The 21,607-nt window shown below is 44.5% G+C and overlaps 1 protein-coding gene across 1 annotated transcript; it reads left to right on the plus strand.

Moving 5' to 3' along the window:
• Positions 1 to 1,080: 1,080 nt before the first annotated feature.
• On the plus strand, positions 1,081 to 8,013 carry AMZ2 (archaelysin family metallopeptidase 2). Its single transcript, XM_065897157.1, has 6 exons — positions 1,081 to 1,363; positions 1,678 to 1,851; positions 1,955 to 2,083; positions 4,925 to 5,085; positions 6,388 to 6,564; positions 7,813 to 8,013. Exons 1-6 carry the CDS (start codon positions 1,081 to 1,083, stop codon positions 7,966 to 7,968), a joined length of 1,080 nt encoding a protein of 359 aa, XP_065753229.1. The 3' UTR covers positions 7,969 to 8,013.
• Positions 8,014 to 21,607: the final 13,594 nt, after the last annotated feature.

Raw genomic sequence — 21,607 nt, forward strand, 5'->3', positions numbered from 1 at the left:
CCCCCATCCCCCGAAGTGACCCCCACCTGGGAGGCCTCCTGACCTTTGACACCGCCTTTTTACCGTTAGGGTGAAGGCACCACGCGCTCCCGCCCAGGCCCAGACATGCCGGTCCTTGTGAGGCAGAAACTTGAGAGGGAGCCGTCCTCTCCCTGAAGGTGGGTAGAACGACAGGACGTTGTCCTGGGGGAGAAGTCGCATTTCGGCCCATTGTGGAGCAGTGAGGACGAGCCTCTGCTCATAGGAGAGCTTTGACAAGACAGAGCTTCGTTTGGGGGGTTTCTTCCACACGCTGGAACGCTGGAGTTCAGATGTCCAGCCAGGACAGCCATTCGCTTAAACTTGCCCATCAATTGCCTATCATTAAACTGGAGGAAATGTAGATAATTAGAAAGTATGGTAGTTCCAGACAGTGACGTCCAGTTTTTTTCCTTTCCTCCCTCACACAGCCTCGCGGTGGAACAGCTGTCTGCCCCGTTCAAAGGGAAGGCTGAAATCTCTGCGCAGGCACGCGATGTGAGTGGAAGAGGCCTGTCACTGTGAGTCTGGCTTTTAGTCACCTGGTGTCTTCCTCAGGGTGACACGACCCGGAGACGATGAACTTCAGTGGCTGAGATACATTATTAGCCTGCAGTTAAGTTACAGAAGCGGCGAGGTTTACATTAGTTCTCTTTCCGTTCGGTGGTGAACATCTTTGGGTCACACTGGAAAGGATGAGTATTTCTCCTGTGGCCCTAGTGAGTCAGTTCACAATATTATTACCTAAATGGCAGAAGGAAATGGGAAATCAGGTCACGTCTTAGGGTTTCCACTAGTTTTTATAACAGGAGCAGGTTCCCTAAGAGATGGAGAAATGAATATCATGGTTGTCTTTTCACTCTTTCAGAGACCCTCCCCAAGAAATTGATTAGAAATGGGCAAAGCAAACAGTAATTTGGAGTGATCACTCCAAGGCATTAGCAATCGATCAGTCATTCCGTGCCAGGGAGAAATAAAAGATGTCTGTGGAGGATGTACATAGATTAGAGTCAGCAGTATGGATGTGCATTTTATATTTGACTACTTGTGTCTTTCCGGTAGATGCAAACAGTACGGCACTCTGAGCGCACACTGAGGACAGCTCTCATCTCAAAGAACCCAGCGCTTGTGTCACAGTATGAGAAGTTAGATGCTGGGGAAAAGCGTCTGATGGACGAAGCCTTCCGGCCAGACAGTGATCTCTTTGGACCCATTACTTTGCATTCGCAGTCAGACTGGATAACCTCCCATCCTGAGGCTCCCCAAGACTTTGAAGAGTTTTTCAGTGATCCTTACAGAAAGATACCTTCTCCACAGAAGCACAGTATTTATATACAGTGCATTGGTATATATTGGATTTGGTTTGGTTTTGCAATGGTGCTGTGGCCAGGGATAGTTTGGGGTGTCGATCTCATTTAAGCGGGCAGTTTTTATAATCATTTTTGACATTCATTCCCAAGGTGGAAGTTTTGTAGCCAAACTGCCTTAAAAGAGGATGTTTTGTTTCTTTCTAATTCGTATCCACCTCAGTGAACGATAAAGGTGTATTGAAAATTTACAGTTGGTTTGTGTCTAATTCCAAATTTCTAATTGTAGACTGAGGTAACGGCTATTTTAATCATCTCATAGTCTGTCTTTAAATTTTCTTCCATGCTATAGGATTGCTAGGAAACACCAGAAGTATCAGTGAAGAATATGTGAAATGGCTCAAGGGCTACTGTGAAGCATTTTTCTATGGCTTGACAGTAAAACTCCTAGAACCAGTTCCTGTCTCTGCAACAAGGTGCTCCTTTAGAATCAATGATAACACGCAGAACCTACAGATTCATGCAGGTGAATTAAACAGCTTTACACTTTGAATTGAGCTATATATGTATGTATGTGTGTGTGTGTGTATATATATATATATATCACACGCGTGTTTCTTTTTAAATAGGGCAGATCCTGAAGTTCTTAAAAAAGAAGAAACCTGAAGATGCTTTTTGTGTTGTGGGAATAACAATGATCGATCTTTACCCAAGAGACTCCTGGAATTTTGTCTTTGGACAGGCCTCTTTGACAGATGGTATTCCTTTTTGACGTTGTTGCTGCCTAAGACTGTACAGTATCTCTGGCGCGGCACCTGCCGTAAAGGGAAGGGTGCTGCTGATAGAACCCTTTGATCTGGGTTTCTCCACAGGTTGGCTGTTCAGCGCCTGTGTGACCTGGAAGCTAATAATACCTATTTCGCAGTGTCATTTTGAGATTATTTACATAAGAGTGCTGATCTGTAAAAAGTGTGTACGTAGGGACTTCCCTGGTGGTGCAGTGGTTAAGAATCTGCCTGCCAATGCAGGGGACATGGGTTTGAGCCCTGGTCCGGGAAGATCCCACATGCTGCAGAGCAACTAAGCCCGTGAGCCACAACTACTGAGCCCACGTGCCTAGAGTTCACGCTCTGCAACAAGAGAAGCCACCGCAATGAGAGGCCCGGGCACCGCAACAAAGAGTAGGCCCCCCTCACCACAACTAGAGAAAGCCCACATGCAGCAACGAAGACCCAACACAGCCAAAAATAAATAAATAAAATAAATAAATTTATAAAAAAAAAAAAAAAAAAGTGTGTACGTATGCCTGGCACATATATAGGCATTCAGCACAACAGGTGGTGAGTGTAGGTAATTCAGTGGCAAGGTGAATTAAATGAGGATATTTGAATTGTCATTAATGTAAGTGAAAATCTTGCTGATCGTTTTTAAGCTCTTTTAGTAGTCTTCTTGCACAGATGAGGCAGCTGTAGACTGATTTACAAGTGTGCTTCATATCCAGTGTCTCAGGACATTTTGTTATTTTATTTATGGTCAGTTTCAGTCTTTGACTTGAAGTAAAATAACCTTTGACCCATTGCGAGCCCTGCTTGATAACACTGGGGGTGGGGAAGGACCCAGAAGCAGATCATACTTTTGCCTATTTTGGTTTTCTTTTTGCCTTCTCGCCACCCCTCCGTTTTTGCTCTTATTTTTCTCCCCTTTTCCCCCAGGATCTAAAACAGGTTTCAAGGGGAAAAGTCCAGTAAACTGAGGGGCATGGTAGTGCATTAGCATTCTAGGTATGGGGAGCAAGTACCAGGGCCCGTACGAGTACAGAGGTTATAGACTGGCTGTTACATCAGCCCCAGGGTTTGTTGGGGTGGGAGCTCTCGCTAACAAACGTTTCTTCCTATTAGAGACACACCTCTCCTCCCAGTTCATTAGAGGTGGGGGCCTAGGGTGCTGTGGAGCCTCTTCTTCCCACCCACACCTTCATCCTCTCCCACCCCTTCATCCTCACTCTCCATTTACATTCTTACAGCGCCAGCTCCCCCTGCCCCCATGACCTTACTAACTAACCCACTCTCTCAGAGACCTGGGTCACTGCTGTCCCCCTGAGCTTTTGTACGAGCTTTCTATCAGAAATAAATTTGTATGAGCTAAATCTTTATTTTCCCTTTTATTATTAACCTGATAGAGATAGAACCATTAAAAAAATTTTAAACAATGTATTTATCTAGATATTGTTAACTAATCTATCTTATGCGTTTGAGGAGGTCAGGAAGCACTCCCCCCAAATGTTTCTATTTCTTTTTTTTTTCTCAGTAAGTTTCTTAAATATTGTGTGATGGAAGAAAAGATGTAGTAGGAGAGCAGGGTTGATCTGCCGTGCAGTGAGACAGTATCCTACTGCAAGTGACTTCATTCTCTCCAAGTTTATAAAGATTGGTATTTTAAAATTGAGAAATATTTAATTACCAAATGAAATAATCTGTTGGTAGGATTATTAGAAGAAAAAAATGTTCTTGCTGAAGGTATTATAGTGAAATATACCCACACTTGTTTGGTCAGAGGAGGTCACTTGTGATGTGAGTAGGTTTAGTTTTTTCTTAACTTCTAGAATGCTCTCTTCCCCTAAATCTCAAATACCAAGGTGGAGTGAGGTGCATTCTTTTTGAATCAAATTAGGTTGGACAAACTTACTACGAATTCACTTCCTTAACACAAATGTTCCTTACTACTTTCGAAGAGCAACTGAAGGAGGCATACGTGAAAGCAACAGTGTAAACAAGCGGAATCATAAAGCAGTCGGTCCCCTTTAGAACGAGTGGTGCGTCAGTCTGTCCTCTGTGCAGAGATGGTTGAAACTAGCCTAGATGTCACAGGAAGTCAGTTACAGGGGTTTGTTCTGGTCACCGGCACAGCTGCAGAGAGAGCTGTGCCGAGTTTACAGCGGGGAGGACAGGAGAGGTTCTTCTGTCTGAAGGCAGGGTCCAAACATGGTCCCCAAGGCAGTGGGGCAGTGGCCGGATGTCTTCCTGTATAGCAGGGCACGAGGGCAGGACGGGACCCTCAGTGACATGCACGGCCCCGAGACCTGTTTACCGTGATCTTCCAGAGTGAGCTCATGAGCCTGCGGTTCATTCACTCTGTCGCTCCTTTTGGAGTACTTTATTTGGGCTATTTAAGAAAATGACTTCTTTTTTTATTCTTATTTTGCCACTTGGCTTGTGGGATCTTAGTTCCCCAACTAGGAATTGAACCCGGGCCCACGGCAGTGAAAGCGCAGAGTCCTAACCACTGTACCGCCAGGGAATTCCCCCCAAAATGACTTCTTTTGTGGGGAAAAAAACTTTGTGGAACTTAAAATTTCTCAAGAATTTGACGTCAAGATCATTAAGTTTTACAGAGCAGAGCAGGTTGGTTAGCAGAAGATTCTGATCGGGAAATCTGGGGCAGAAGTCTCCTTTGTCCGGGTGAACCTTAGCCAAGCTTACTGGGGCTGCGGACACTCACTAGGACAGATGGGCACTCCCCAGCCAGGTGCCCAGGCGGGCTCTTTTTCAGTCTTCAGGAATCTTCCTCTTACTCCGTCATTGCTTGTCTTCTTTTCCTAGGTGTGGGGATATTCAGCTTTGCCAGGTACGGCAGTGATTTTTACAGCTCCCACTACGAAGGCAAACTGAAGAAGCTGCAGAAGTCTTCAAGTGACTACTCGGTTTTTGATAATTATTACGTTCCTGAAGTGACTAGTGTTTTGCTGCTTCGGTCCTGTAAGGTGAGCTGTTCAGACAATCTACCAGGAGTGTTTTTTTAAGAGATCTTGATCCCCTGCATTTATATACCCACAGTCCTTAAGGTAGGTTTATAAATAACTTTGTGTCATTTGTATACTTTTGGTGGATACTGCTTGACTGAAGTTATCAGTAAAACCAGAATGTAAATGGTACCTTCGTACTGAAATGTACAGTATCTGTGATGGTTTTTTGTCCTGTTAGTGACACGCGGCCTTGGCTGTACCCGTCTCCTGACCATTAGCTTAATTCCAGAATTCTGGGCAGGTAGGGACACTGTGCTCGTCAAGTCGGGCCAACTCCCGGGGGCCTGCGGGACCCCTGTGCTCTAGCTCCTGGCAGGGAACGGGCCTTCCCCTTGGGCTCCAGGCTGCTTGCTGCAGCTGCTGGTTCCTCGTGTCTCCCCCTGCCCTGCTCTGTGGGAAGCCTGTCTCCTCGTTTCCCCCTTTCTTCATAGCCAGACAGGCTTTTCTGCTTTCATCACTGCTGTGTGTCGGGGGTAGAGAACACCTGATGGAATGACGGGTTCAGAGTACAGCCGACCCTTAAGCGACATGGCTTTAAACTGCATGGGTCCACTTACATGCAGTGTTCCTCACTGGTGCCATAGGTACTGCCCTACCGCAAGGGCCCGCAGAACTGCGGATGCAGAGGGCTGACTGTAAAGCCAGAGCAGGTTCTTGACTGCAGGGGGGTCGGTGCCCCACCCCTCCTTGTTCAAGGGTCAGCTGTACGTGCCCTGCATTGATCTGCTTGTTAGCATGCAGGTCAAGCTGCTCCCCTGCTGCCCACCAGCTCAGCATCTCTGGGGGAAGGGCCTCGGAATCTACATGTTAGCAAGCATCCCACTGGTCCAGAGCAGTGGTCTCAACCAGGGGTGATTTTGCCACCCAGGGAATATTTGGCCGTGTCTGGAGACATTTCTGGTTGTCACAGCGGGGGAGGAGATGCTACTGGCGTCTAGTGGGTGGAGGCCAGGGCTGCTCAACACCCTACAGCGCACAAGACACCCCACCCCGACTCCGTCAAGGAATGATCCTGTCCAACGTGTGAGTGGTGTCGAGGTGGAGAAACCCTGGGTGGGGGAGTACTGAAGCCCAGAGAGGAAGGCAGTAAGACATTCAGGGAAATGAGGGACTAAGTCTTGGGGCAGATTGAGGTTTTGGTGGTGATGGTAAGGGAGCTCATTCCTGTGAATTGGTTTCTTGGAAGAGCATGCAAAGAAGGGGGTGTACCTTGTTGCTGATGACCGTGGCACTGTAAGCCTCCACGTGAATGTCTTGCAGACTTTAACCCATGAGATTGGACATATCTTTGGACTTCGGCACTGCCAGTGGCTCGCATGCCTGATGCAAGGCTCCAACCACTTGGAAGAAGCTGACCAGCGTCCCCTCGACCTTTGCCCCATCTGTTTACGCAAGTTGCAGAGTGCTGTCGGCTTCCACCTTAAAGACAGATACAAAGTAAGTGGGGGAAGCCATAAAGGGGGAAGTGGTTATTTAAGTAGCAAACTACCATTTTCAATTAGGCCCTTCTCTGGAGGTGATTTATCAGAGGAAATTAGTGCAAAGGTAAGCAGGAAGCTGTGGGTTTAAAAAAAGTGCAAAGAAATATCTTCCTTAAAAACTTTGACTTGCCTTACACTTAGAATTCAATGAGAAGTGGTGGAAGAGGTTTCTGTGTCTCCCGTTCATTTAGGGCCAGAGAGCTTGACTTTGCAGAGCAGAATAAATATTGATAAGTGAGGGAAAGTTCATGTTTAAAAACTATGAAGGGACTTGCCTGGTAGTGCAGTGGTTAAGAATCCCCCTGCCAGTGCAGGGGACACGGGTTCCAGCCCTGGCCCGGGAAGATCCCACATGCCGTGGAGCAACTAAGCCTGTGCGCCACAACTACTGAGCCTGTGCTCTAGAGCCCGCGAGCCACAACTGCTGAGCCCACGTGCCACAACTACTGAAGCCCGCGCACCTAGAGCCCATGCTCCGCAACAAGGGAAGCCACCGCGATGAGAAGCCCATGCACCACAATGAAGAGTAGCCCCCGCTCGCAGCAACTAGAGAAAGCCTGCGCACAGCAATGAAGACCCAACACAGCCAAAAATAAATTAATAAATAATAATAAATTTACATTAAAACCCCCCAAAACTATGAATATGTGGAAGCGATTTATCTTTCCACATATGGGGCAAGGGTATGATATTCATTAGGAGGAAGGCATGATTTTAAGAAGGAGGGAAAGTATCTAATCTCGGTGTGCAAGTGAATGTGTGTCCACAAACATAGCGACTGCAATCCCTGTGTACACGTGTGTCTTCACATATGTATATCTGGCATGCCTATGTGTACACTTAACAGGTGTATACGTATCCCCGTCAAATTGCAACCATGGTATAATAATGCCTTGTGGAACACTTAGCAAGTTGAGAAAAGAAAATAATTATCCTCCCACCTTCAGAAAACTGTGAGGACTCAGTGTAATTCTTCTCTTCTGTGCATCCTCATGACTGTCCTAGGTGCTCACAGCTGGCGTGTTTCTGGTGCATGCCCTTTGACAAGCGTGGTCTCACTTTCGTGACCATCTTTGTCAAATGGAACATCTCCGTGGGGTAGCATAAGTCACCGATGTAGATAACTTGATTTGGAAGCTAATGTTTTCCTCTTGCCTAAGTCTGTTTTGCTGGGATTTGTTAAAAGATGAATCTGTTTTTCAAGGCGCTGGTGAGGTGGGTTGATGCTGAGTCCACCGACACACCTACAGTTACTCCAAAACATAGTCGTGAGGATCCTCTGAGTTTGCCAAAACCTGTGGAAGCCTTTAAAGAATGGAAGGAGTGGATAACAAAATGCCTTGCTGTTCTCCAGACATAAGAACCTCCAGATAGGAGTAACTCAAATAAACGCTTGCACACCATGCTTTCATTTGGGTGGAGTGCTGTACTGCCTTGGAATAAACCGTTAACGCTGACTCTGCGCTGTGTCAAAGTAACAGTGGGATTTTTTTTCAAAGCACTGGAACTTGGAACTTGGAACTGGGGCTCATTTACAATGATAACAATTCGAAATGCTTTCTCTTCTGTCTTAGTAGCCTGGTGTGTGGCAGCAAGCACGACATTTCCATTCAGATACGTTTATGTCTCCTGAGAGAGCCAGGGCCAGCCCTAACTAGTAACTAACGAGTCCTGGAAAAATAGCTCTCCCCGTCCTGAGAAAGGGTTTCCAAGGAACATGATTTCCAGAGGATGATTTCTGGTTCAGTTTTTAGAAAGAGGTGCTCCCCGTCTGCTGACCGGGCCAAGTCACTTTCTCCATTCACACACCCCTTCTGCTTTTTTGCAAACTTTTCCACCCTTGGGGGCTGCCTTACCTCTTTTTTTCCTTTGCTGGTTGTTAGCTCATCCCTGAAAGAAGCAACAGCGCACTTCAGTTTTTAGCAGCTTAAAACATGTCCTCTTCTCAAGAATATTTTCCAGTGAAAATGCCAGCGGCACTTGCACTGCACCATATGCTTGTGGGGACTGCAGTTCTCAGCTTTCAGAGAGAGCCCTTTGTGAGGGGTCTTGCAGATGATTTGTTGTAGTTGTCACGGAGTCCAAGCTTGTCCCGCTGGCCAGCATGGCAGGCCAGTAAGTCAAGTTTTGGGGGCAAGGAATAGTGACCTTATTCGGAAAGCCAGCAGACCGAGAAGATGGTAGACTAGTGTCCCAAAGGAGTTAGAATTCAGGCTTTTAAACTAAAAGGGGCGGGGATGTGGTTGGTAGAATTCAGGCTTTTATACTAAAAGGGGCGCGGCCGTGGTTGGTTGTTGCAGACTTCTTGGTGTCAGCATCCTTTGTTCTTGCAGCTGTCCCCTTAGGTCAGGTCAGGATGGTCCTGTGAACCTCCAACCAGACAAATGTTATTCTCTTCTGCAGCTTTTCCTCTGGATATGAATGGAGAAGTGTTACACGCTTCAAGGTCAGAGCCTTGAGAATGGGCTCTTCTGTATATTTTCCTCTGTATATGAATGGAAAAGTGTTACACCCTTCAAGGTCAGAGCCTTGAGAATGGGCTCTTCTGTATATTTCAGGCTCTAGGCAACATTCTTAAATGATAGCAAAGTGGCAGAACAGGAAGGTTAAAGTGAAAGACACAGATCCAGTATGGAGTCAGGTTGGTTCTTCCCTCTTACATACTGGTCCTTACGGTTGTGAGTGTTGCACTTTTTCTGTTGCATTGTTTCTTTGAGTGAGAGCGCCGGGTGGGGTTCCCCGTGGGTGTGCTAGGAATGCCCACGACAGCCTGTCCGGCTGGGAACATGGGCTGGATTCCCACCGTGGGGAACAGGGCGAAGACCTCAGACCTGAGAGCCGGAGAGCCTGCCTCAGCTGGATCCGAGTCTCCTGGAAATCTAGAAATTAGAGCAAATCACATGACTGCATGCCCAGCAGATTCCCACTTCTCCTTTAATCTTGAGGGTGAAACTAAAGGTAATTTTTTAACTTTGATGCCTAAATCCTTTCATTTATTATTTATTGCAGTATGATTTAAAGCACATTTTAGAACCGAACCAACGGTTTCTCTTCCATTCACTCTCCTACTCGATTAAACCTCCCTGAGTCATTTAGAAAATGGTGGTTTGCCGTTAAAACTAACTGGAGGGCAGACGCTTGGTCATTCTAATACTGCAGAGAGAACCCAGTGCAGCGTGGACTTTTGTGGATTGTATTACGGGTTGTGTATCTTCCTGGAGTCATGCGCTTTTAACTCTTCTCCATTCCGTCCAGTTTTCTTTCCTTTTCCTACAGGGTAAGCACAGCTTTAGTCGTGTAGGTCAGCGTTAGTTACAAGCCTAAAGGAACTCAGATTTGGCTGTGTGTGTCAGTGGGGGTTACAGTTATTTGGTCAAGATAGAAGCCTGTTTGCACCGCCTTTGCACTGTGAGACCAGGAAAAAGGTCTATTGAAACAAATCATTCACTCTTGTCACAAGCTGGATGAGCAGAAGTTTTAGGTCATGGACGCTTAACTCAGAAATCATCACTGAAGTATGTATAACCGATTATTGCATTGCATTTACTTTTGGAACATTTCTTAGGGTTAAGTTAGATAATTTGTTTCCTGCAACTAAATTTATACACTGTAGGTAAATCTTTGTAGTTTTTAAGAATGATTTTCACTTAGTGACAAACAGAAACCTATGCAGCTTTTGCTCTGCAAGTGCTGAAGGAACAAGGTATTTGGGAGTAAAGAGAGTAGTTTTCCACGGGTGAACACCATTCTAGAAAACAGTGAATCTGGAGCGTTCACGGTGGCGCCCAGGGACTCAGCAGTGTCTCTCGGGGCAAGGGTAGGGTTACGTTTTCAGTTCAGGCCGCAGAGACTAAAGCGGGAAGCCGAGCGCGGCCCCGGCCCCGCAGCAGAGATGCCCGCGCCGCGAACGAGCGCGCTCCCATCCTGGTCCCCCGACCTCCCTCCTCCCCCTCTCCTTCCTCCTCCCTCTCCCCCGCAGGAAGCTCCCGGCAGCTTCCGCCCGGGGCTCCCCCGTCCGGACCGACCGGACCGCGGGGCGCAACGGGCCTCCCTTCTGCGGGACCGGACGACCGAGCGCAGCGCAGCCACGTGGGCCGCAGGCGGGGCTGGAGGCCGGCGGGCGAGGGACGCGGGCGCAGAGCCGTGAGTGCATCCGTGCGGACCCAGCGGTGCCGAGGCCTGTGGAGCCTTAACCTCATTCCTTGCTTCGGCTCAGATGGGTGATCAGAGCGGCTCCCGCCGGTGTAACACGAGCCACTGTGGCAGGGCATGTTTCTAGGAGCCCCGTGAGCGCGTGCAGAGAGAAGCAGGTGAAATTAATGTAATCGTGTAGTCTGCGTGCTCCAGTACGTCCAGAATATTACCAACGGGTGATGGGTATAAGACTTACATATTTTACATTCCTTGCGTGTGTGTATGTGTGTGTGTGTGTCTGGGAATAACTAAGACCTAGTCTCCTGGCAGGTTTGATGTTTATAATACGGTATTGTTGTCTGTGTCATCCCGGTACTGTGCACTCATCTTCAGGATTTATTTATCTACTGGTTGAGAATTTGGATCCTTAAACCTTCGCTCCTGTTCGCCCTCCCCCAACCCCTGATAACTACCATTCTCTTCCCTGTTTGTATCAGTTCTGCTCTGGTAAAGCCCATGTGTATGTGATGGCATACAGCATCAGTCTTTCTCTGACTTACCTCACTTCACATTATTTTCACCTACTAAGTCTTCAAATTCCGCGTGTATTTTACTGGGGCAGCGCCTCTCAGTTCCCATTGGCCGCATTTCAAGTGGTCAGCAGGTCCCACGGGTCCTGGCTGCTGTATTGGACGGGGCGGAGCTCAGTTCGGACCGATTTCTAGTCCGCATGCAAAGATCTCCCTGTGAAGCTGAAGTAACAAGGGAGTGAGGCTTTGAAAGGAAAAAGGTCACGGGGTCTTCAGACAGTGTGTACAGAGAGGGTTCACATTCAGGCTGAAAGGTGGGGAACACTGTAAGGGCCTCTGGATTCCCTGTAGATTTGCCTTGGGGCCTTGCGGTTTTTCCCTGTGGCGGATGGAGTTTTTACTGTCTCCTCCCATTGCGAAGGGCCTGGTGCGTCCTTTCCACTTTTGGAAAGCAGAGTTGGGAAGTATTAATGTGCAAACAAGCCCGCAGTAGCGAAGTAAACTCCTGTGTAGTTAGTTACACCGATGGCAAAAATGGGACCAGGTCTCCCCAATTTCAGGTTCTGCTTTGTGGTCACTGTGCTGTGTGACCTCATAAGAAGTAAAATACCACAAGCCAGGCACCTAACCAGTTCTTTCACATTGCTTAGAGAAGAGCTTATAAGATTAAACTTTCTTTCAACCTCTTTTCTATTCAAGTTGGGCCATCTGGGGTTGCTCAAAGTCCGAGAAATCACAGTGCTGTGCTTGAGCACCAAAAAAAAAAAGAGGCTCAATATATAGAAAAGCACTTGCTACCAGTTGAGCCACTGGGGGAAAAAAAAAAAGCATTGTGAGGGAATTCCCTGGCGGTCCAGTGGTTAGGACTGTGCTTTTGCCGCCAAGGGCCTGGGGTCAGGGAACTAAGATCCCACAAGCTGTGTGCGGTCCATTGCGGGTGAGCGGGGAGGCATCATGAAAAAAAAGTCTGCTGGAAAATAGGTTAAGTTAAAACAAATTCTACACCAGCAGTGTATGTTCAAACTCACAGCATTCCGTTCGCATTCAGGCTCCCTGTATCTGCAGGAGGATTGGTTCTAGGACCTGCCCCCGGCCCCCAATACCAAAATCTGTGGATGCTCAAGTCCCTGATACAAAATGGTGTAGTATTTGTATATTACCTATGCACATCCTCCAGTATACCTTAAATCATCCCTAGATCACTTATAATACCTGATACAATATAAAGAATTGTAAATACAATGTAAATGCTATTTAAATAGTTGCCAGGCATGTGGGAAATTCAAGTTTTGATTTTTGGAACTTTCTGGATGCTTTTTTTCCCAAATGTTTTCAATCCTCAGTTGGGTGGCTCCTCAGATGTGGAACCAGCAGATACTGAAGACTGACATACCTACCCTAGTGGTGATTTCTTCCCACTGTTTGTTTAGTCTCCGATGGATTTATGTTTTCTTCCTCAGAGCTGACCTGCCCATATAGGACCTTACTGCCCTTTGACACCCATCTCAGATGTTGGACCAGCAGGGTTTTTTTTTGAACAAATTTATTTAGTTAGTTTAATTTATTTTTGGCTGCGTTGGGTCTTCATTGCTGTGCGGGGCTTTCTCCACTTGTGGTGAGCGGGGGCTACTCTTTGTTGTGGTGCGCCAGCTTCTCATTGCGGTGGCTTCTCTAGTTATGGAGCACGGGCTCTAGGTGCGTGGGCTTCAGTAGCTGTGGCATGTGGGCTCAGTAGTTGTGGCACACGGGCTTAGTTGCTCTGTGGCATGTGGGATCTTCCCGGACCAGGGCTCGAACCTGTGTCCCCTGCATTGGCAGGTGGATCCTTAACCACTGCGCCACCAGGGAAGTCCCTGGACCAGCAGGGCTTTTTTTTTTTTTTTTTTAACATTTTTATTGGACTATAATTGCTTTACAGTGGTGTGTGTCTGCTATATAACAAAATGAATCAGCTATACGTATACGTATATCCCCGTATCTCCTCCCTCTTGCGTCTCCCTCCCACCCTCCCTATCCCACCCTTCTAGGTGGTCACAAAGCACTAAGCTGATCTCCCTGTGCTATGCGGCTGCTTCCCACTAGCTGTTTTACATTTGGTAGTGTATATATGTCCGTGCCACTCTCTCACTTCGTCCCAGCTTACCCTTCCCCCTCCCTGTGTCCTCAAGTCCATTCTCTACATCTGCGTCATTATTCCTGTCCTGCCCCTAGGTTCTTCATAATCTTTTTTTTTTTTTTAGATTCCATATATATGTGTTAGCATATGGTATTTGTTTTTTTCTTTCTGACTTACTTCACTCTGTATGACAGACTCTAGGTCTATCCACCTCACCACAAATAACTCAATTTCATTTCTTTTTATGGCTGAGTAATATTCCATTGCCACATCTTCTTTATCCATTCATCTGTCAGTGGACATTTAGGTTGCTTCCATGACCTGGCTATTGTTAATAGTGCTGCAGTGAACAGTGGGGTGCATGTGTCTTTTTGAATTATGGTTTTCTCAGGGTATACGCCCAATAGTGGGATTGCTGGGTCCTATGGTAGTTCTATTTTTAGTTTTTAAAGGAACCTCCATACTGTTCTCCATAGTGGCTGTATCAATTTACATTCCCACCAACAGTGCAAGAGGGTTCCCTTTTCTCCACAGCCTCTCCAGCATTTGTTTGTAGATTTTCTGATGATGCCCATTCTAACTGGTGTGAGGTGATACCTCATTGTAGTTTTGATTTGCATTTCTCTAATAATTAATGATGTTGAGCCGCTCTTCATGTGTTTGTTGGCAATCTGTATGTCTTCTTTGGAGAAATGTCTATTTAGGTCTTCTGCCCATTTTTGCATTGGGTTGTTTGTTTTTTTAATATTGAGCTGCATGAGCTGTTTATATATTTTGGAGATTAATCCTTTGTCTGATGATTCATTTGCAAATATTTTCTCCCATTCTGAGGGTTGTCTTTCCGTCTTGTTTATGGTTTCCTTTAATGTGCAAAAGCTTTTAAGTTTCATTAGGTCCCATTTGTTTTTATTTCCATTACTCTAGGAGGTGGATCAAAAAAGATCTTGCTGTGATTTATGTCAGAGAGTGTTCTTCCTATGTTTTCCTCTAAGAGTTTTATAGTGTCCAGTCTTACATTTAGGTCTCTAATCCATTTTGAGTTTATTTTTATAGTGTATGGTGTTAGGGAGTGTTCTAATTTCATTTTTTTACATGTAGCTGTCCAGTTTTCCCATCATCACTTATTGAAGAAACTGTCTTTTCTCCATTGTGTATCCTTGCCTCCTTTGTCATAGATTAGTTGAGCATAGGTGTGTGGGTTGATCTCTGGACTTTCTATCCTGTTGCATAGATCTATATTTCTGTTTTTGTGCCAGTACCATATTGTCTTGATTACTGTAGCTTTGCAGTATAGTCTGAAGTCAGGGAGTCTGATTCCTCCAGCTCCATTTTTTTCCCTCAAGACTGCTTTGGCTATTCAGGGTCTTTTGTGTCTCCATACAAATTTCAAGATATTTTGTTCTAGTTCTGTAAAAAATGCCATTGGTAATTTGATAGGGATTGCATTGAATCTGTAGATTGCTTTGTGTAGTAGAGTCATTTTCACAGTATTGATTCTTCCAATCCAAGAACATGATATATCTCTCCATCTGTTTGTATCATCTTTACTTTCCTTCATCAGTGTCTTATAGTTTTCTGCATACAGGTGTTTTGTCTCCCTAGGTAGGTTTATTCCTAGGTATTTTATTCTTTTTGTTGCATTGGTAAGTGGGAGTGTTTCCTTAATTTTTCTTTCAGATTTTTCATCATTAGTGTATAGGAATGCAAGAGATTTCTGTGTGTTAATTTTGTATCCTGCAACTTTAGCAAATTCATTGATTAGCTCTAGTAGTTTTCTGGTGGCATCTTTAGGATTCTCTATGTATAGTATCATGTCATCTGCAAACAGTGACAGTTTTACTTCTTCTTTTCCAATTTGGATTCCTTTTATTTTTTTTCTCTGATTGCCGTGGCTAGGACTTCCAAAACTATGTTGAATAATAGTGGTGAGAGTGGACATCCTTGTCTTGTTTCTGATCTTAGAGGAAATGCTTTCAGTTTTTCACCATTGAGAATGATGTTTGCTCTGGGTTTGTCGTATATGGCCTTTATCATGTTGAAGTAGGTTCCCTCTATGCCCACCTTCTGGAGAGTTTTTATCATAAATGGGTGTTGAATTTTGTCAGAAGCTTTTTTTTTTTTTTGTGCGGTACGCAGGCCTCTCACTGTTTTGGCCTCTCACAGGCTCTGGACGTGCAGGCTCAGCGGCCATGGCTCACGGGCCCAGCTGCTCCGCGGCATGTGGGATCTTCCCGGACCGGGGCACGAACCCATGTCCCCTGCATCGGCAGGCGGACTCTCAACCACTGTGCCACCAGGGCAGCCCCAGAAGCTTTTTCTGCATCTCTCGAGATGATCATGTGGTTTTTCTCCTTCAGTTTGTTAATATGATGTATCACATTGATTGACTTGCCTATATTGAAGAATCCTTGCATCTCTGGGATAAATCCCACTTGATCATGGTGTATGATCCTTTTAATGTGTTGTTGGATTCTGTTTGGTAGTGTTTTGTTGAGGATTTTTGCATCTGTGTTCACCAGTGATATTGGTCTGTAATTTTCTTTTTTTGTAGTATCTTTGTCTGGTTTTGGTATCAGGGTGATGGTGGCCTCATAGAATGAGTTTGGGAGTTTTCCTTCCTCTGCAATTTTTTGGAAGAGTTTGAGGAGGTTGGGTGTTAGCTCTTCTCTAAATGTTTGATAGAATTCACCTGTGAAGCCATCTGGGCCTGGACTTTTGTTTGTTGGAAGATATTTAATCACAGTTTCAATTTCGTTACTTGTGATTGGTGTGTTCATATTTTCTATTTCTTCTTGGTTCAGTCTTGGAAGGTTATACCTCCATTTCTTCCAGGTTGTCCATTTTATTGGCATAGAGTTGCTTGTAGTATTCTCTTAGGATGCTTTGTATTTCTGCGGTGTCTGTTGTAACTTCTCCTTTTTCATTTCTAATTATACTGATTTGAGTCCTCTCTTTTTCTTGGTGAATCTAGCTAATGATTTATCAGTTTTGTTTATCTTCTCAAAGAACCAGCTTTCAGTTTTATTGATCTTTGCTATTGTTTTCTTTGTTTCTATTTCATTTATTTCTGCTCTGATCTTTATGATTTCTTTCCTTCTGCTAACTTTGGGTTTTGTTTGTTCTTCTTTCTCTAGTTCCTTTAGGTGTAAGGTTAGATTGTTTATTTGAGATTTTTCTTGTTTCTTGAGGTAGGCTTGTATAGCTATAAACTTCCCTCTTAGAACTGCTTTTGCTGCATCCCATAGGTTTTGGATCGTCATGTTTTCATTGTCATTTGTCTGTAGGTATTGTTTGATTTCCTCTTTGATTTCTTTAGTGATCTCTTGGTTATTTAGTAACGTATTGTTTAGCCTCCATGTGTTTGTGTTTTTTTATGTTTTTTCCCCTGTAATTCATTTCTAATCTTGTAGCATTGTGGTCAGAAAAGATGCTTGATATGATTTCAATTTTCTTACATTTACTGAGGCTTGATTTGTGACCCAAGATGTGATCTATCCTGGAGAATGTTCTGTGCACACTTGAGAAGAAAATGTAGTCTGTTGTTTTTGGATGGAATGTCCTATAAATATCAATTAAATCTATCTGGTCTATTGTACCATTTAAAGCTTGTCTTTCCTTATTAATTTTCTGTTTGGATTATCTGTCCATTGGTGTAAGTGAGGTGTTAATGTCCCCCACTACTATTGTATAACTGTCGATTTCCTCTTTTAGAGCTGTTAGCAGTTGCCTTATCTACTGAGGTGCTCCTATGTTGGGTGCATATATATTTATAATTGTTATACCTTTTTCTTGGATTGATCCCTTGATCATTATGTAGTGTCCTTCCTTGTCTCTTGTAACATTCTTTATTTTAAAATCTATTTTATCTGATGTGAGTATTGCTACTCCAGCTTTCTTTTGTTGTCCGTTTGCATGGAATATCTTTTTCCATCACCTCAGTTTCAGTCTGTTTGTGTCCCTCGGTCTGAAGTGGGTCTCTTGTAGACAGCATATATATGGGTCTTGTTTTTGTATCCATTCAGCAAGCCTGTGTCTTTTGGTTGGAACATTTAATCCATTCACGTTTAAGGTAATTATTGATATGTATGTTCCTATTACCATTTTCTTAATTATTTTGGGTTTGTTTTTGTAGGTACTTTTCTTCTCTTGTGTTTCCCACTTAGAGAAGTTCCTTTTGCATTTCTTGTAGAGCTGGTTTGGTGGTGCTGAATTCTCTTAGCTTTTGTTTGTTTGTAAAGCTTTTGATTTCTCCATCGAATCTGAATGAGATCCTTGCCCGGTAGAGTAATCTTGGTTGTAGGTTCTTCCCTTTCATCATTTTAAGTATATCATGCCACTCCCTTCTGGCTTGTAGAGTTTCTGCTGAGAAATCAGCTGTTAACCTCATGGGAGTTCCCTTTTATGTTATTTTTCCCTTGCTGCTTTCAATAATTTTTCTTTGTCTTTAATTTTTGCCAATTTGATTACTATGTGTCTTGGCGTGTTTCTCCTTGGGTTTATCCTGTATGGGACTCCCTGCACTTCCTGGACTTGGGTGGCTATTTCCTTTCCCATGTTAGGGAAGTTTTCAACTATAATCTCTTCACATATTTTCTCGGGTCCTTTCTCTCTCTCTTCTCCTTCTGGGACCCCTATAATGCGAATGTTGTTGCGTTTAATGTTGTCCCAGAGGTCTCTGGCAGTCTTCATTTCTTTTCATTCTTTTTTCTTTATTCTGTTCCGCAGCAGTGAATTCCACCACTCTGTCTTCCAGGTCACTTATCTGTTCTTCTGCCTCAGTTATTCTGCTATTGATTTCTTCTAGTGTAGTTTTCATTTCAGTTATTGTATTGTTCATCTCTGTTTGTTTGTTCTGTAATTCTTCTAGATCTTTGTTAAACATTTCTTCCATCTTCTCGATCTTTGCCTCCATCATTTTTCCGAGGTCCTGGATCATCTTCACTATCATTCTGCTGAATTCTTTTTCTGGAAGGTTGCCTATCTCCACTTCATTTAGTTGTTTTTCTGGGGTTTTATCTTGTTCCTTCTTCTGGTACATAGTCCTCTGCCTTTTCATTTTATCTGTCTTGCTGTGAATGTGGTTTTTGTTCCACAGGCTGCAGCATTGTAGTTCTTCTTGCTTCTGCTGTCTGCCCTCTGGTGCATGAGGCTATCTAAGAGGCTTGTGGAAGTTTCCTGATGGGAGGGACTGGTGGTGGGTAGAGCTGGCTGTTGCTCTGGTGGGCAGAGCTCAGTAAAACTTTAATCCGCTTGTCTGCTGATGGGTGGGGCTGGGTTCCCTCCCTGTTGGTTGTTTGGCCTGAGGCGACCCAACACTGGAGCCTACCCAGGCTCTTTGGTGGGGCTAATGGTGGACTCTGGGAGGGCTCACGGCAAGGAGTACTTCCCAGAACTTCTGCTGCCAGTATCCTTGTCCCCACGTGAGCCACAGCCACCCCCCGCCTCTGCAGGAGACCCTCCAACACTAGCAGGTTGGTCTGGTTCAGTCTCCCCTGGGTTCACTGCTCCTTCCCCTGGGTCCCGATGTGCACACTACTTTGTGTGTGCCCTCCAAGAGTGGAGTCTCTGTTTCCCCCAGTCCTGTTGAAGTCCTGAAATCAAATCCCACTAGTCTTCAAAGTCTGATTCTCTAGGAATTCCTCCTCCCATTGCCAGACCCCCAGGTTGGGAAGCCTGACGTGGGGCTCAGAACCTTCACTCCAGTGGGTGGACTTCTGTGGTATAAGTGTTCTCCAGTTTGTGAGTCACCCACCCAGCAGTTATGGGATTTGGTTATATTGTGATAGCACCCCTTCTACCGTCTCATTGTGGCTTCTCCTTTGTCTTGGATGTGGGGTATCTTTTTTGGTGAGTTCCAGTGTCTTCCTGTCGATGACTCTTCAGCAGTTAGTTGTGATTCTGGTGTTCTCGAAAGAGGGAGTGAGAGCAGGTCCTTCTACTCCGCCATCTTGAACCAATCTCCAGGTCTTGTTTTTGTATCCACTCAGCCAGTCTGTGTCTTTTGGCTGGAGCATTTAATCCATTTACATTTAAGGCAGTTATCGATATGTATGTTCCTATTCCCATTTTCTTAATTGTTTTGGGTTTGTTGTTGTAGGTCTTCTCCTTCTCTTGTGTTTCCTGCCTAGAGAAGTTCCTTTAGCATTTGTTGTAAAGCTGGTTTGGTGGTCCTGAATTCTCTTAGCTTTTGCTTGTCTGTAAAGATTTTAATTTCTCTGTGGAATCTGAAGGAGATCCTTGCTGGGTAGAGTAATCCTGGTTGTAGGTTTTTCCCTTTCATCACTTTAAATATGTCCTGCCACTCCCTTCTGGCTTGCAGAGTTTCTCCTGAAAGATCAGCTGTTAACCTTATGGAGATGCCCTTGTATGTTATTTGATGTTTTTCCCTTGCTGCTTTTAATATTTTGTCTTTGTATTTAATTTTTGATTGTTTGATTAAAATGTGTCTTGGCGTGTTTCTCCTTGGATTTATCCTGTATGGGACTCTCTGTGCTTCCTGGACTTGATTGACTATTTCCTTTCCCATATTAGGGAAGTTTTCAACTATAATATCTTCAAATATCTTCTCAGTCCCTTTCTTTTTCTCTTCTTCTTCTGGGACCCCTATAATTCAAATGTTGGTGCGTTTAATGTTGTCCCAGAGGTGTCTCAGATTGTCCTCAATTCTTTTCATTCTTTTTTCTTTATTCTGCTCTGCGGTAGCTATTTCCACTATTTTATCTTCCACGTCACTTATCTGTTCTTCTGCCTCAGTTATTCTGCTATTGATTCCTTGTAGAGAATTTTAATCTCACTTATTGTGTTGTTCATCATTGTTTGTTTGCTCCTTAGTTCTTCTAGGTCCTTGTCAAACATTTCTTGTATTTTCTCCATTCTATTTCCAAGATTTTGGATCATCTTTACTGTCACTACTCTGAATTCTTTTTCAGGTAGACTGCCTATTTCCTCTTCATTTGTTTGGTCTGGTGGGTTTTATCTTGCTCCTTCATCTGCTGTGTGTTTCTCTGTCTTCTCATTTTTCTTATCTTACTGTGTTTGGGGTCTCCTTTTTGCAAGCTGCAGGTTCGTAGTTCCCGTTGTTTTTGGTGTCTGCCCCCAGTGGGTAAGGTTGGTTCAATGGGTTGTGTACGCTTCCTGGTGGAGGGGACTGGTGCCTGTGTTCTGGTGGATGAGGCTGGATCTTGTCTTTCTGGTGGGCAGGACCACATCTGGTGGTGTGTTTTGGGGTGTCTGTGACCTTATTATGATTTTAGGCAGCCTCTCTGCTGATGGGTGGGGTTGTGTTCCTGTCTTGCTAGTTGTTTGGCATGGGGCGTCCAGCCCTGTAGCTTGCTGGTCGTTGAGTGGAGCTGGGTCTTAGCGTTGAGATGGAGATCTCTGGGAGAGCTTTCGCTGTTTGATATTACATGGCGCCAGGACGTCTCTGGTGGACCAATGTCCTGAACTCTGCTCTCCTGCCTCAGAGGTACAGGCTGCCACCGGGCCGGAGCACTAAGACCCTGTCAGCCACATGGCTCAGAAGAAAGGGGAGAAAGAAAGAAAGAAAAAAATAAATAAAATAAAGTTATTAAAATAAAAAAACTTAAAAATTAAAATTAAAAAGTAATAAAAGAAAGAAGGAAGAGAGCAACCAAACTGCAAAACAAAACCACCAATGATAACAAGCACTAAAAACTATACTAAAAAAAACCCCTAGGACAAATGGTAAAAGCAAAGCTATACAGACAAAATCATACAAAGAAGCGTACATAAACACACTCACAAAAAGAGAAAAAGAAAAAAAATATATAAATATTAAAAAAAAGAGTGTAACCAAATCAATAAATCTACCAATGATAATAAACTCTAAATACTAAACTAAGATAAACATAAAACCAGAAACAAATCATATGCAGAACGCAAACCCCAAGTCTACTGTTGCTCCCTAAGTCCACCACTCAATTTTGGGTTGATTCGTTGTCTATTCAGGCATTCCACAGATGCAGGGTACATCAGGTTGATTGTGGAGATTTAATCCACTGCTCCTGAGGCTGCTGGGAGAGATTTCCCTTTCTCTTCTTTGTTCGTACAGCTCCTAGGGTTCAGCTTTGGATTTGGCCTCTCCTGTGCGTGTAGGTCGCCTGAGGGCATCTGTTCTTCCCTCAGACAGGACGGGGTTAAAGAAGCAGCTGATTAAGGGGCTCTGACTCACTCAAGCAGGGGAGAGGGAGGAGTACAGA

This window comes from Phocoena phocoena, chromosome 19 (assembly GCF_963924675.1).
Source record: "Phocoena phocoena chromosome 19, mPhoPho1.1, whole genome shotgun sequence".
NCBI classification, from domain to species: domain Eukaryota; kingdom Metazoa; phylum Chordata; class Mammalia; order Artiodactyla; family Phocoenidae; genus Phocoena; species Phocoena phocoena.

Excerpts from the sequence above, each read along its gene's own strand:
- AMZ2 (XM_065897157.1), top strand. The coding sequence starts at position 1,081 with ATGCAAACAGTACGGCACTCTGAGCGCACACTGAGGACAGCTCTCATC. Across the intron at positions 2,084-4,924 it reads ACAGGCCTCTTTGACAGATG|GTGTGGGGATATTCAGCTTT; the intron begins GTATTCCTTTTT and ends TTCTTTTCCTAG. Across the intron at positions 6,565-7,812 it reads ACCTTAAAGACAGATACAAA|GCGCTGGTGAGGTGGGTTGA; the intron begins GTAAGTGGGGGA and ends CTGTTTTTCAAG.